The sequence below is a fragment of the Giraffa tippelskirchi genome, chromosome 8 (assembly GCF_054371585.1).
Source record: "Giraffa tippelskirchi isolate mGirTip1 chromosome 8, T2T-mGirTip1v1.2.pri, whole genome shotgun sequence".
Lineage (NCBI taxonomy): Eukaryota > Metazoa > Chordata > Mammalia > Artiodactyla > Giraffidae > Giraffa > Giraffa tippelskirchi.
The window spans coordinates 65,962,169-65,975,499 of NC_137282.1; the positions used below are offsets into that span (position 1 = coordinate 65,962,169).

General features: G+C 54.8%; 3 protein-coding genes across 3 annotated transcripts in view; 1 reads left to right on the plus strand and 2 right to left on the minus strand.

Annotated features, from left to right (window-relative positions):
* LOC145517098 (uncharacterized) overlaps positions 1-13,331 on the plus strand; it is a 437,457-nt gene that overhangs the window by 131,058 nt on the left and 293,068 nt on the right. Inside the window, exons 41-43 of the mRNA XM_081519356.1 lie at positions 5,390-5,647; positions 6,264-6,375; positions 13,029-13,286. The gene's annotated coding sequence lies outside the window, so the exon portion shown is untranslated. The remainder of the gene's footprint in view (positions 1-5,389; positions 5,648-6,263; positions 6,376-13,028; positions 13,287-13,331) is intronic.
* LOC145517336 (uncharacterized) lies at positions 779-2,567 on the minus strand. Its single transcript, XM_081519616.1, has 3 exons — positions 2,391-2,567; positions 1,679-1,991; positions 779-1,426 (listed from the first exon to the last, which is right to left on the minus strand). The coding sequence occupies exons 1-3, from the start codon at positions 2,523-2,525 to the stop codon at positions 798-800; spliced, it is 1,077 nt and encodes a 358-aa protein (XP_081375742.1). The 5' UTR covers positions 2,526-2,567; the 3' UTR covers positions 779-797.
* Positions 6,263-10,172, minus strand: LOC145517342 (uncharacterized). The gene is made up of 3 exons (XM_081519623.1): positions 10,031-10,172; positions 9,318-9,631; positions 6,263-9,065 (listed from the first exon to the last, which is right to left on the minus strand). The coding sequence occupies exons 2-3, from the start codon at positions 9,616-9,618 to the stop codon at positions 8,437-8,439; spliced, it is 930 nt and encodes a 309-aa protein (XP_081375749.1). The 5' UTR covers positions 9,619-9,631; positions 10,031-10,172; the 3' UTR covers positions 6,263-8,436.

Here is a 13,331-nt window from a genome sequence, read left to right on the forward strand (position 1 = left end):
GCCCAGGGCAGGTTGTCCCCAGAGGAATCCCTTACGACAGTGAGGACTATCACGGCTGTTTCCCAAGGGGTTCTGTCAGTGCGTGTCTTCCCCGGAGCGGTCAGGCCGTCTCTAAAATACACTGGCCATGGGCATTGCCTCTCCTTGGAACTTCCCATCTGTTTCTCTTTTTTATGGAACAGTGAATTTCTAGAGGGGTTCTGGGCCACAAGGATGTTGGGTCATTTTCTAGCCTTCTGTCATGAAGAACGCTTTCCTGGGCGTTGGGGTGGTTTGTTGTAACAGCTCCCTTTCTTGGCTTCTTTTGGGAGCTGGTGCAACAAGAGGAGCTCAGCCTCTGCCTTCTGGCTGAGATGTCACCCTTCAAACAGCAATGCCTGCCTGGAGATAATGATGGCATTTGCCAAAAGGGCTTCGTTTGGCACGTGGTATCTTGAAAGGACGTACAACGTCCTTTCAGCTATCAAAGGCTAGTTCAAAGGACATAAACATGAGAACTCTCCAGTGGAGTCTTACAGTAGGTGGAGAGTCCGAAAAAAACTCCTTCAGTCATTTCACTGAGAGTCATTGATTGGGGACACCAAGAATATAGGAAAGAATACAGAAAGAAAAGATGAAATTGTGTTCAGGATCGGGCGGAGGGATGAACAGGGCATGCTTGCCTTGAATCCAGGCTTTGTTTGGGGGTGGGGCATACAGATGGAACGGGTCTGAAACTACAAAGTGGTGATGGTAACACAGTATCACCAGAGTTACACAACAGTGTTCCCAAATTGCAACAATGATGAAAAAGTTTACTACTCCCAACTTAACCAACAAAAATACAGGAAACCATGCAAAAAAGAAAACATCACCAGAAAGGTGGAAACAAACCAAATACAAAGCAGTTCGGGGGAAAGGAACTCCATGTCCCCTGGGGGCAGACCGAGCTGACGGCGTCCACGGTGAGCAGACAGGGATGGAGGCTGCAGAGCCGACCGCTCCCCTGGACGTGGTGTTTCCGGCAAGGGCTCTGGGTCTCTGTCCAGAGCGGGGGCTCGTTCTCCCTGCAGGGGTGGGTGAGTCATCGTGGGCGTCTGGGTGTTGCGCGGGAGCGAGGGCAGGCTCTCCCTGCCGAGGCGGTGACTCCTCCTCTGCCTCGGGTTCTCCTGCCAAAGGCCGAGCAGGTAGAGGTGCACGTGGAGGTGGAGGTTCTGGCTGAGGGGGTGGGACATCAGTGCCTGGGGCTGGGGGTCCTGCAGGCACGGAGATCCGATCTGCCCGGTGTGCTGGCCAGTACCCAGCTGGCCTGGTGTCTCTGCGAGGGCAAGTCTCGGTTCTCCATCTGCCCTCGGTGGATCCCTGGGTCCTGCACCTGGAGCCACCACCTCTGTAGGGACAGGTCTGGGAAGTGGAGCCTGGTTCCAGTTGGAGGCCAGTGCTAGAGCTGTGGGAGAAGCATCGTTTGCCCGCAGGCCAGCCTTGGCATGTGCGTATCCCGGGACAGAAAGCTTCCAAGAGATTCCCAAAGAATACCCAGGGTCGGATGTCTTTTGGGACTGAAGTGTGCAAGATGGGGGGTGGGGGGTGTGAGGCCAGCGCTTGCTGCAGGCCCAGCAGCAGCTTTCGGGGACTCGTCCCTGTGTAGCTCAGCACCCCCTCCGCACACACTCCCGTACACCAGCCCCAGCGTCCTCACCTCTGTGCTCTGGCGTGCTGGGCTCCAGGTCCTCCTGCTGCCTCAGAGGCCGGGGTTCTCGGGACTCTGGGTCGGAGCCGGGTGTGCTGAGCTCCGTGGCAGCCTCAGACTGGGCCGCCGGGTGTATCCTGGGCGGTGTCTCGGCAGCAGGCCTTCCCCGCCTCCGCTTCGCCCCCGGTGGGGCTGATGCCTCCGTGGGCACGCTCACCTGGAGCCTGCACTGGGCCTCACGGGCGGGGGGGTGGTGCTCCGACCCCTCCCTCCGGGAGCTGGATGGGGTGTCCCCGTCCTCGGCCTCATCACGTGGGAAGCTCTGCAACGACAGTGACCGTCAGCCAGCCATGCTGGGAGTTTTCCGAGCTGGGCCTGGCCAGTGGAGCCGCTGCTTCGGCCTGCTCGAACTTCTCTGCCCAGAAGGGTCAGAGACGTGTGTCTGCTCAGATCCCCACCCGGGAGGAAAGAGACCCACCTGAGGGTGTGAGGTCAGCCTGGGCGGCCGGCCCTGCCCGCACTCTCCCCATCCCGCCCAGCATGCTCTCCCCTGGGGTGTGGACACAACTTGTCGGCAGGCTTCTGACCCCACATCCACCTGGGCTTCCTTGAGGGAGACACACCCCGAGAAACCCGCATCCACACACACAGGCAAAGGACCCGGTGTTTCCGGGTGGCATGGGAGAGGTGGCCTGGCCCGGCCGGGGGCTCCCCGTGTTACCTTTCTGTTTCTCCGGGCAAAGGGCCAGAGGCGTCTCGGGGGTGCCCTGAGCCAACGTCGACAGGGTGCCCACGCACACTGCCTGTGAGCTCTCCTGAGGCCCCGGCCTCTGGGCAGGGGCAAACAGCAGAACATCTCGGCAGCAAGTGATCTGGCTGGGGGCTCCTCTCCGCTCTCGAGGCCTGGATACCCGGGTTGCGGGTTCTGTTGGGTTCTGTTGCCGGCAGGTGACATCATTTCTTGGGGTTCGTGCTGAGGTCCCTTCCCCAAAACTTCCCAAGGGAATCTCTGGGTTTCTGACTGCTCGACCACCACCCTTAAGCCATGTGCAGGCACAGTGACACCCACCCAGCCCAGCCGAGAGCCCTGGGGAGGCCTGGGTGCAGCCAGGGCCTGAGCTCCGAGGGCCCCGCTGCTCTCAGACCAGGCTCCTTCTTCTCATAAGTGGTGTGGCCCTGGACAAGCATATGCCCCTCAGGGTTTCCCCAGTCTCTCCATCTGCAGAGTGGCGGTCATTCTCCCATCTGCTTCCTAGGTCTGTCGGCCTACGAGCAGCTCCATGCCTTTCCACCTGGGGCCGATATCACGTGGAGCTTGTGCGCTGAGACTTCAGAAAGAAAGATTCCTTCCTGGGCTGACACAGCACAGAATGGGGCAGAACGAGGCCTCGATGTGCCGTGGTACCCAGGAAAAGGCACTCCCCCTCCTGAATGTTTTGAGACCCCGCGTCCAAGTTGGAGGACCGAAAGGAAGACTCGAAGGTCTCCCTCTCTTATAGAAAACAGTGGCCATCTTTCTAGTCCTCTGTTTCCATTGAGATTCTGTTCAAGTGTCCCAGCTCGGCTTCTGCGGGTGGCTGAGCTTCTAATGGCTCCCTGCGTTCTTGTCTTTTCCTCTCCAAACCTTCCGTCCTTTTCCCCCTTCTGGGGTGGATGGGCGCTGTCATTGCTTCTACCTTCGAGACAGATTGATGAAAAGTCTGGACCATCGACTCCTTTCCTCTCTTTGGTTCCGTGTCTCTCTCTGGCTGTGTCCCTCTCTTTTCCTTTCTCAATTCAGTCTGTGTCTTCCTCTTTCTCTCTCGTGTGTGGACGGATGGATGCTAGGAATGCACGTGTATATGATTAGATGAGGGTTATGTTTTAGGGATAGGTTAGAGGGAGAGAAAGGCTTTAGGTCGGAGTTGGTCATGGGGGAAGGGTCAAGGGTGGTGGTGGTGTTTCTTGGAATCTGAGTGCTGTGCATTCTTCGTCTCTTTCCATATGAACCCCTTCTCAGATACACCACTTGCAAGGAGTCTCTCGTGTTCCGTTTCCTCTCTTTTGCATTTGTGAATGCTTAGCTTCTCTGTTGTGAAGAGGTTCCATTGGATGGAAACCCATTGGTGTACTTCGTGTACCTCTTTCCCTTACTTGAAGAGACCCATTTCTACCTCCGCCCAGCAAATGGCAAGGAGACTCTGATGTTAAGGAGCCTTTGACCTACGCTTCTTTCTAGCTATCTCATGACATCAGCCTTTAGGGTGAGGTTTTCCCCGATATTGAGGTGGTCTGAGATCAAAACCAATAGCGTTCTTCAGATGTAGCTGTCTGGTTTTCCCATGGACATGTATTGAAGAGGCTTTCTTGTTCCCATTTGGATATTCTCCCCTTCTGTGTCAGAGATGAGTTGAGCATGGATGCTGGGGTCTGTGTCTGGACCCTCAACTTTATTCCATCGATCTGGATCTGTGTGTGTTGTTGTATTCCCAATAGCATACTGTCCGGCTCCTGCTGCTGCTGCTGCGGCTAAGTCACTTCAGTCGTGTCTGACTCTGCGTGACCCCATGGCCTGCAGCCTACCAGGCTCCTCCGTCCAGGGCATTTTCCAGGCAAGAGTACTGGAGTGGGTCGCCATTGCCTTCTCCGATACTCTCCTGAGGATCCTAGTTTGGTCGTCTAATTTCCTTTCACACAACCTTGGATGCCCGTATCGGGGCTTTTTCGTCGGATTGTATTGACAATTTAGGCTCTTTTCTGTTTCCGTACCCCTTTTGCAATTCTTGGTTGGGTGCGAAAATGCATTGGCATTTTGGGAGGAATAGCATCGAAGCTGTGGATTGCCTTGTGGGGCTGGGATATCATTTTCCAAATAGGAATTCTTTCAAGCCCTGAGCACAGCTTCTCTTTCCAGGGATTGGTGTGGGCTTGATCTTCCTTCTTCCATGTCTCGCCGTTTTGTGAGAACAGGTCCTTCCTTCCCTTCTGGGTTAGATGGACCCGTGGGGATCACTTCAGTGAATGGCATTGTCAGTGGGGGTGATAATTCCCTTCTCATTGGAAGACTTTGCTGTGAGTATTAGAAATGCAAGTGATTTCTCTTCCCCTTCCTCCCTGTCCATCTCTCAGAGCCACCGGGAAACAGAGGCCTCACCCAGGGTCACACAGGCCTGAGGAGGTACAACTAGACTGTTGATTCTTCAGGCCCTCAGTGCTGGACATCATCCGGGATACTCTGTGTGTGTCTTCCTCAGTCTGGTGTCCCTTCAGACCTTTCCCTAGTTTTCACAGGCTTGTTGTGTTGGTGTTCTTTGTCTGTTTGGAGACACATCCTTGATAAGCTTTGTGTTTCCACTCATTCGTCTCGCGATGTATGACCTGTCTTTTGCTTTTGTACTGAGGTCTTTCCCACAGTAGATATCTTTGATTTTGCAAAGTGCACTGTATTCTCCTGGTTTTTTTTGTGGACTGCCTTTTAGTTTTGTGTGTGAAGACTCAAAGCACGTGTCCGGTTTCTGCTCATTGTTCCTCTAGATTTGTGACAAGTTTTCATGGAATGTTTGTCTAGGGATAACTGGAAGTGAACTCGGTGTAAGGTGTCAAGTCTCCATCTCCATTCATGTCATCCCCTGCAGTTTCCAATACCCTGTTCCTGAGTGGTTTTGGAGACCTTGTGGGAAGTTTGCTTGCATTGGAGTTTGCGTTTCCACCTTGATTAACTTCACACTGTTCTGCCCTCAGGGACACTGTCAAGGGGGAGTGAGGAGCAGCCTGCACTTCCAGCTGTGAACACACGGTGGGGCGAGTGGTGCTCTCCCCTCTGGGAGCCCCAGGCCACAGGCATCCCAGTGAGGAGCCAGCTCTGTGCTCAGCTGAAAGGAGTTAGTCTCTCAGGAGCCTCTGAGCCCTTCCGTTTGGATCACCCAGGGTGGGCATTTACTGTGACAGAACAAATTGCCCTGAATTCCATGGACGGAAGAGCCTGGCTGTGTAGAGATCGTGAGTTGCCGTGAATCAGACACAACTGAGGACACAAAAATTCAATAGATTAAAACACTTTTTGGGGGCGGGGGGGGAGTGAAAGGGGGTGATGTGGGGTTTTTTTGTCTTATAAAATAGCCAAGGGGAATCTAGTTTAAACCTAAATTCACATATATGGGATAGGTATAGCTCTCCGTCACCCTATTAAAAAAACTACTAAACTTTTCTGAAAGTTTATTTTGTAGCTTCCTTGAGCACTTCATTGTGAAGCATTTTTTTTTTTTTTCTGAGACTTTGGCCTCATTAAAAAGTACGGTTTGCCTTTACTGGATAATTTTGTTCATTGGTTTCTTAGGGAATCTTGGTAATATTTGAGTTTCCTGGGGAGTATGGTCACATGACCTGGCCCTGGCCAATCGGTGCCTTCCACCTCCTTGGCCACTGTGATTGGCTCCGGACTGGGGCAGTGCCCAATCGGGGCTGAGGGCCGGGCCTCACGTTAGAAGCCAGGGGAAGAGGAGCTCTCGTCCTGCTCGGGTAGGGGAAGGGGTGGGGCCGGGTGAGGTCAGGCTCCAGCAGTGGGAGGGGCGTGAGGTCCGCCTGCGGCAGTTGGTGACCTTCCTGCTCCCCTCAGGGCAGAGCCGCCGGCGTGAGAATGAGGGCGCTGCTGAGCCCAGGGGCTGGGATGGCCTGTTGCTGCTGTGGTCCCAGAGCTCCACCCGAGACCTGAGGGAAGCCGTCTGCCCGTGAGTCCTCTCCCGCTTGTCTGTCAGCTTGTTTGAAACATGCTGGGTTTTCTGCCCAGCTGGCTAAGGGGAGTCCCTGGAAATGCAAGGGTGTGGGTTTTGGCAGACTTCAGGGAAGACATGCCAGATGAGCCTGGGAGACTCCAGCTTAATCTGGATTCAGGAGATATCTCTTCGGGCCAGCTAGTAATTGTAGGATAAGCCTAATGAGTCTTCACAGGATGAAGAGAGTAACGTGCCAAGGTAGCAATCGATGTCCTCATTCGAGAGGATGAAGCTGGTGCTCAGAGAAGGGGGGAACTTGGCCAGAGCAAGGACGTGTGCACCCAGACAGAACCCCCAGATCCGGCCATTGGAGCTCAGGGAGGCCACTGGTGTGGCTTGTCCCTGTGGCAGGGGCCGAGGCATGCAGCCCACCCTGATTCCTGCAGGGGCCTGACTTGGGAAGTGCCATCTGGTAGCTTTGAGACTCACCAAACCAAATTGCACTGGAGAGAGGAAGGACACCTTCCTTCATCCACCCCCCACCCCCGCCGGATTCCCACATACCCTGACCCCTTTCTCTGGATTTCGGAGCCATTTCCAGAGTCCCGCTCATATGACCTCATTCGAAGTGCACTGTGGACGAGCTGCCATCTGCAGCTGCTACCACAGAAGCCAAGGGCTTTAGCTCCCGAGTACCTCCCTTCCTTTGGAACTTGGGGGCCCTCTGCTCCCCACTTGCACACCACAGACCTTTGCTGAGGATTGTGGGGACCCTCACTCAGTTTGCAGCACGTTGTAGCCATCCCTGTCCTCTCAATACCTCCCTTGAAACTCAGCTTGTGAGCTCCTTTGGAGCAGCGTGGCCCACCTGCAACGCTGCAACGGAAGAGACACAGCTGACAGTGAAACAGCAGCTTAGATCTGACGGCCGGAAAGCTCTGTCAAAAGGGACCTCCCTCTTCACACCGTAGAGGCTCTAGGAGCCGCCAGGGTTTCGGAACCAGTGCTGGGGCCAAAAGGACTCCACAGCTGTTTTCCTTCCTGGGGAGGGTTCTGGCTCGAGTGGGAATGGCTCAAGTCTCCTAAGGTTCTGAAAGCCCACTGTGTGCAGATTCACGGTACACAGAGAGCGGAAGGTGGAGTCCTGTCCTGGAGGTGGTCACAGCTCTCGGATGAGCCAGGCAGGCAGGCAGGCAGGGCATGAGAACACCTGAGCTGCCTTGATGAGTCAATGGTGTGGGGGCAGAGGAAGAGAAGCCGGTCTGCTCCCTCGTGTGGTGCCCAGGGCAGGTTGTCCCCAGAGGAATCCCTTACGACAGTGAGGACTATCACGGCTGTTTCCCAAGGGGTTCTGTCAGTGCGTGTCTTCCCCGGAGCGGTCAGGCCGTCTCTAAAATACACTGGCCATGGGCATTGCCTCTCCTTGGAACTTCCCATCTGTTTCTCTTTTTTATGGAACAGTGAATTTCTAGAGGGGTTCTGGGCCACAAGGATGTTGGGTCATTTTCTAGCCTTCTGTCATGAAGAACGCTTTCCTGGGCGTTGGGGTGGTTTGTTGTAACAGCTCCCTTTCTTGGCTTCTTTTGGGAGCTGGTGCAACAAGAGGAGCTCAGCCTCTGCCTTCTGGCTGAGATGTCACCCTTCAAACAGCAATGCCTGCCTGGAGATAATGATGGCATTTGCCAAAAGGGCTTCGTTTGGCACGTGGTATCTTGAAAGGACGTACAACGTCCTTTCAGCTATCAAAGGCTAGTTCAAAGGACATAAACATGAGAACTCTCCAGTGGAGTCTTACAGTAGGTGGAGAGTCCGAAAAAAACTCCTTCAGTCATTTCACTGAGAGTCATTGATTGGGGACACCAAGAATATAGGAAAGAATACAGAAAGAAAAGATGAAATTGTGTTCAGGATCGGGCGGAGGGATGAACAGGGCATGCTTGCCTTGAATCCAGGCTTTGTTTGGGGGTGGGGCATACAGATGGAACGGGTCTGAAACTACAAAGTGGTGATGGTAACACAGTATCACCAGAGTTACACAACAGTGTTCCCAAATTGCAACAATGATGAAAAAGTTTACTACTCCCAACTTAACCAACAAAAATACAGGAAACCATGCAAAAAAGAAAACATCACCAGAAAGGTGGAAACAAACCAAATACAAAGCAGTTCGGGGGAAAGGAACTCCATGTCCCCTGGGGGCAGACCGAGCTGACGGCGTCCACGGTGAGCAGACAGGGATGGAGGCTGCAGAGCCGACCGCTCCCCTGGACGTGGTGTTTCCGGCAAGGGCTCTGGGTCTCTGTCCAGAGCGGGGGCTCGTTCTCCCTGCAGGGGTGGGTGAGTCATCGTGGGCGTCTGGGTGTTGCGCGGGAGCCAGGGCAGGCTCTCCCTGCCGAGGCGGTGACTCCTCCTCTGCCTCGGGTTCTCCTGCCAAAGGCCGAGCAGGTAGAGGTGCACGTGGAGGTGGAGGTTCTGGCTGAGGGGGTGGGACATCAGTGCCTGGGGCTGGGGGTCCTGCAGGCACGGAGATCCGATCTGCCCGGTGTGCTGGCCAGTACCCAGCTGGCCTGGTGTCTCTGCGAGGGCAAGTCTCGGTTCTCCATCTGCCCTCGGTGGATCCCTGGGTCCTGCACCTGGAGCCACCACCTCTGTAGGGACAGGTCTGGGAAGTGGAGCCTGGTTCCAGTTGGAGGCCAGTGCTAGAGCTGTGGGAGAAGCATCGTTTGCCCGCAGGCCAGCCTTGGCATGTGCGTATCCCGGGACAGAAAGCTTCCAAGAGATTCGCAAAGAATACCCAGGGTCGGATGTCTTTTGGGACTGAAGTGTGCAAGATGGGGGGTGGGGGGTGTGAGGCCAGCGCTTGCTGCAGGCCCAGCAGCAGCTTTCGGGGACTCGTCCCTGTGTAGCTCAGCACCCCCTCCGCACACACTCCCGTACACCAGCCCCAGCGTCCTCACCTCTGTGCTCTGGCGTGCTGGGCTCCAGGTCCTCCTGCTGCCTCAGAGGCCGGGGTTCTCGGGACTCTGGGTCGGAGCCGGGTGTGCTGAGCTCCGTGGCAGCCTCAGACTGGGCCGCCGGGTGTATCCTGGGCGGTGTCTCGGCAGCAGGCCTTCCCCGCCTCCGCTTCGCCCCCGGTGGGGCTGATGCCTCCGTGGGCACGCTCACCTGGAGCCTGCACTGGGCCTCACGGGCGGGGGGGGTGGTGCTCCGACCCCTCCCTCCGGGAGCTGGATGGGGTGTCCCCGTCCTCGGCCTCATCACGTGGGAAGCTCTGCAACGACAGTGACCGTCAGCCAGCCATGCTGGGAGTTTTCCGAGCTGGGCCTGGCCAGTGGAGCCGCTGCTTCGGCCTGCTCGAACTTCTCTGCCCAGAAGGGTCAGAGACGTGTGTCTGCTCAGATCCCCACCCGGGAGGAAAGAGACCCACCTGAGGGTGTGAGGTCAGCCTGGGCGGCCGGCCCTGCCCGCACTCTCCCCATCCCGCCCAGCATGCTCTCCCCTGGGGTGTGGACACAACTTGTCGGCAGGCTTCTGACCCCACATCCACCTGGGCTTCCTTGAGGGAGACACACCCCGAGAAACCCGCATCCACACACACAGGCAAAGGACCCGGTGTTTCCGGGTGGCATGGGAGAGGTGGCCTGGCCCGGCCGGGGGCTCCCCGTGTTACCTTTCTGTTTCTCCGGGCAAAGGGCCAGAGGCGTCTCGGGGGTGCCCTGAGCCAATGTCGACAGGGTGCCCACGCACACTGCCTGTGAGCTCTCCTGAGGCCCCGGCCTCTGGGCAGGGGCAAACAGCAGAACATCTCGGCAGCAAGTGATCTGGCTGGGGGCTCCTCTCCGCTCTCGAGGCCTGGATACCCGGGTTGCGGGTTCTGTTGGGTTCTGTTGCCGGCAGGTGACATCATTTCTTGGGGTTCGTGCTGAGGTCCCTTCCCCAAAACTTCCCAAGGGAATCTCTGGGTTTCTGACTGCTCGACCACCACCCTTAAGCCATGTGCAGGCACAGTGACACCCACCCAGCCCAGCCGAGAGCCCTGGGGAGGCCTGGGTGCAGCCAGGGCCTGAGCTCCGAGGGCCCCGCTGCTCTCAGACCAGGCTCCTTCTTCTCATAAGTGGTGTGGCCCTGGACAAGCATATGCCCCTCAGGGTTTCCCCAGTCTCTCCATCTGCAGAGTGGCGGTCATTCTCCCATCTGCTTCCTAGGTCTGTCGGCCTACGAGCAGCTCCATGCCTTTCCACCTGGGGCCGATATCACGTGGAGCTTGTGCGCTGAGACTTCAGAAAGAAAGATTCCTTCCTGGGCTGACACAGCACAGAATGGGGCAGAACGAGGCCTCGATGTGCCGTGGTACCCAGGAAAAGGCACTCCCCCTCCTGAATGTTTTGAGACCCCGCGTCCAAGTTGGAGGACCGAAAGGAAGACTCGAAGGTCTCCCTCTCTTATAGAAAACAGTGGCCATCTTTCTAGTCCTCTGTTTCCATTGAGATTCTGTTCAAGTGTCCCAGCTCGGCTTCTGCGGGTGGCTGAGCTTCTAATGGCTCCCTGCGTTCTTGTCTTTTCCTCTCCAAACCTTCCGTCCTTTTCCCCCTTCTGGGGTGGATGGGCGCTGTCATTGCTTCTACCTTCGAGACAGATTGATGAAAAGTCTGGACCATCGACTCCTTTCCTCTCTTTGGTTCCGTGTCTCTCTCTGGCTGTGTCCCTCTCTTTTCCTTTCTCAATTCAGTCTGTGTCTTCCTCTTTCTCTCTCGTGTGTGGACGGATGGATGCTAGGAATGCACGTGTATATGATTAGATGAGGGTTATGTTTTAGGGATAGGTTAGAGGGAGAGAAAGGCTTTAGGTCGGAGTTGGTCATGGGGGAAGGGTCAAGGGTGGTGGTGGTGTTTCTTGGAATCTGAGTGCTGTGCATTCTTCGTCCTTTCCATATGAACCCCTTCTCAGATACACCACTTGCAAGGAGTCTCTCGTGTTCCGTTTCCTCTCTTTTGCATTTGTGAATGCTTAGCTTCTCTGTTGTGAAGAGGTTCCATTGGATGGAAACCCATTGGTGTACTTCGTGTACCTCTTTCCCTTACTTGAAGAGACCCATTTCTACCTCCGCCCAGCAAATGGCAAGGAGACTCTGATGTTAAGGAGCCTTTGACCTACGCTTCTTTCTAGCTATCTCATGACATCAGCCTTTAGGGTGAGGTTTTCCCCGATATTGAGGTGGTCTGAGATCAAAACCAATAGCGTTCTTCAGATGTAGCTGTCTGGTTTTCCCATGGACATGTATTGAAGAGGCTTTCTTGTTCCCATTTGGATATTCTCCCCTTCTGTGTCAGAGATGAGTTGAGCATGGATGCTGGGGTCTGTGTCTGGACCCTCAACTTTATTCCATCGATCTGGATCTGTGTGTGTTGTTGTATTCCCAATAGCATACTGTCCGGCTCCTGCTGCTGCTGCTGCGGCTAAGTCACTTCAGTCGTGTCTGACTCTGCGCGACCCCATGGCCTGCAGCCTACCAGGCTCCTCCGTCCAGGGCATTTTCCAGGCAAGAGTACTGGAGTGGGTCGCCATTGCCTTCTCCGATACACTCCTGAGGATCCTAGTTTGGTCGTCTAATTTCCTTTCACACAACCTTGGATGCCCGTATCGGGGCTTTTTCGTCGGATTGTATTGACAATTTAGGCTCTTTTCTGTTTCCGTACCCCTTTTGCAATTCTTGGTTGGGTGCGAAAATGCATTGGCATTTTGGGAGGAATAGCATCGAAGCTGTGGATTGCCTTGTGGGGCTGGGATATCATTTTCCAAATAGGAATTCTTTCAAGCCCTGAGCACAGCTTCTCTTTCCAGGGATTGGTGTGGGCTTGATCTTCCTTCTTCCATGTCTCGCCGTTTTGTGAGAACAGGTCCTTCCTTCCCTTCTGGGTTAGATGGACCCGTGGGGATCACTTCAGTGAATGGCATTGTCAGTGGGGGTGATAATTCCCTTCTCATTGGAAGACTTTGCTGTGAGTATTAGAAATGCAAGTGATTTCTCTTCCCCTTCCTCCCTGTCCATCTCTCAGAGCCACCGGGAAACAGAGGCCTCACCCAGGGTCACACAGGCCTGAGGAGGTACAACTAGACTGTTGATTCTTCAGGCCCTCAGTGCTGGACATCATCCGGGATACTCTGTGTGTGTCTTCCTCAGTCTGGTGTCCCTTCAGACCTTTCCCTAGTTTTCACAGGCTTGTTGTGTTGGTGTTCTTTGTCTGTTTGGAGACACATCCTTGATAAGCTTTGTGTTTCCATTCATTCATCTCGCGATGTATGACCTGTCTTTTGCTTTTGTACTGAGGTCTTTCCCACAGTAGATATCTTTGATTTTGCAAAGTGCACTGTATTCTCCTGGTTTTTTTTGTGGACTGCCTTTTAGTTTTGTGTGTGAAGACTCAAAGCACGTGTCCGGTTTCTGCTCATTGTTCCTCTAGATTTGTGACAAGTTTTCATGGAATGTTTGTCTAGGGATAACTGGAAGTGAACTCGGTGTAAGGTGTCAAGTCTCCATCTCCATTCATGTCATCCCCTGCAGTTTCCAATACCCTGTTCCTGAGTGGTTTTGGAGACCTTGTGGGAAGTTTGCTTGCATTGGAGTTTGCGTTTCCACCTTGATTAACTTCACACTGTTCTGCCCTCAGGGACACTGTCAAGGGGGAGTGAGGAGCAGCCTGCACTTCCAGCTGTGAACACACGGTGGGGCGAGTGGTGCTCTCCCCTCTGGGAGCCCCAGGCCACAGGCATCCCAGTGAGGAGCCAGCTCTGTGCTCAGCTGAAAGGAGTTAGTCTCTCAGGAGCCTCTGAGCCCTTCCGTTTGGATCACCCAGGGTGGGCATTTACTGTGACAGAACAAATTGCCCTGAATTCCATGGACGGAAGAGCCTGGCTGTGTAGAGATCGTGAGTTGCCGTGAATCAGACACAACTGAGGACACAAAAATTCAA

What these genes read in the sequence shown, in the direction of transcription:
- LOC145517336 (XM_081519616.1), bottom strand. Translation starts at nt 2,525, where the DNA reads ATGTTCTGCTGTTTGCCCCTGCCCAGAGGCCGGGGCCTCAGGAGAGCT. An exon ending in TTGCCCGGAGAAACAGAAAG is followed by an intron (nt 1,992 to 2,390) that starts GTAACACGGGGA and finishes CTGTCGTTGCAG; the next exon opens with AGCTTCCCACGTGATGAGGC. An exon ending in CAGCACGCCAGAGCACAGAG is followed by an intron (nt 1,427 to 1,678) that starts GTGAGGACGCTG and finishes CTTCTCCCACAG; the next exon opens with CTCTAGCACTGGCCTCCAAC.
- LOC145517342 (XM_081519623.1), bottom strand. Translation starts at nt 9,618, where the DNA reads ATGAGGCCGAGGACGGGGACACCCCATCCAGCTCCCGGAGGGAGGGGT. An exon ending in CAGCACGCCAGAGCACAGAG is followed by an intron (nt 9,066 to 9,317) that starts GTGAGGACGCTG and finishes CTTCTCCCACAG; the next exon opens with CTCTAGCACTGGCCTCCAAC.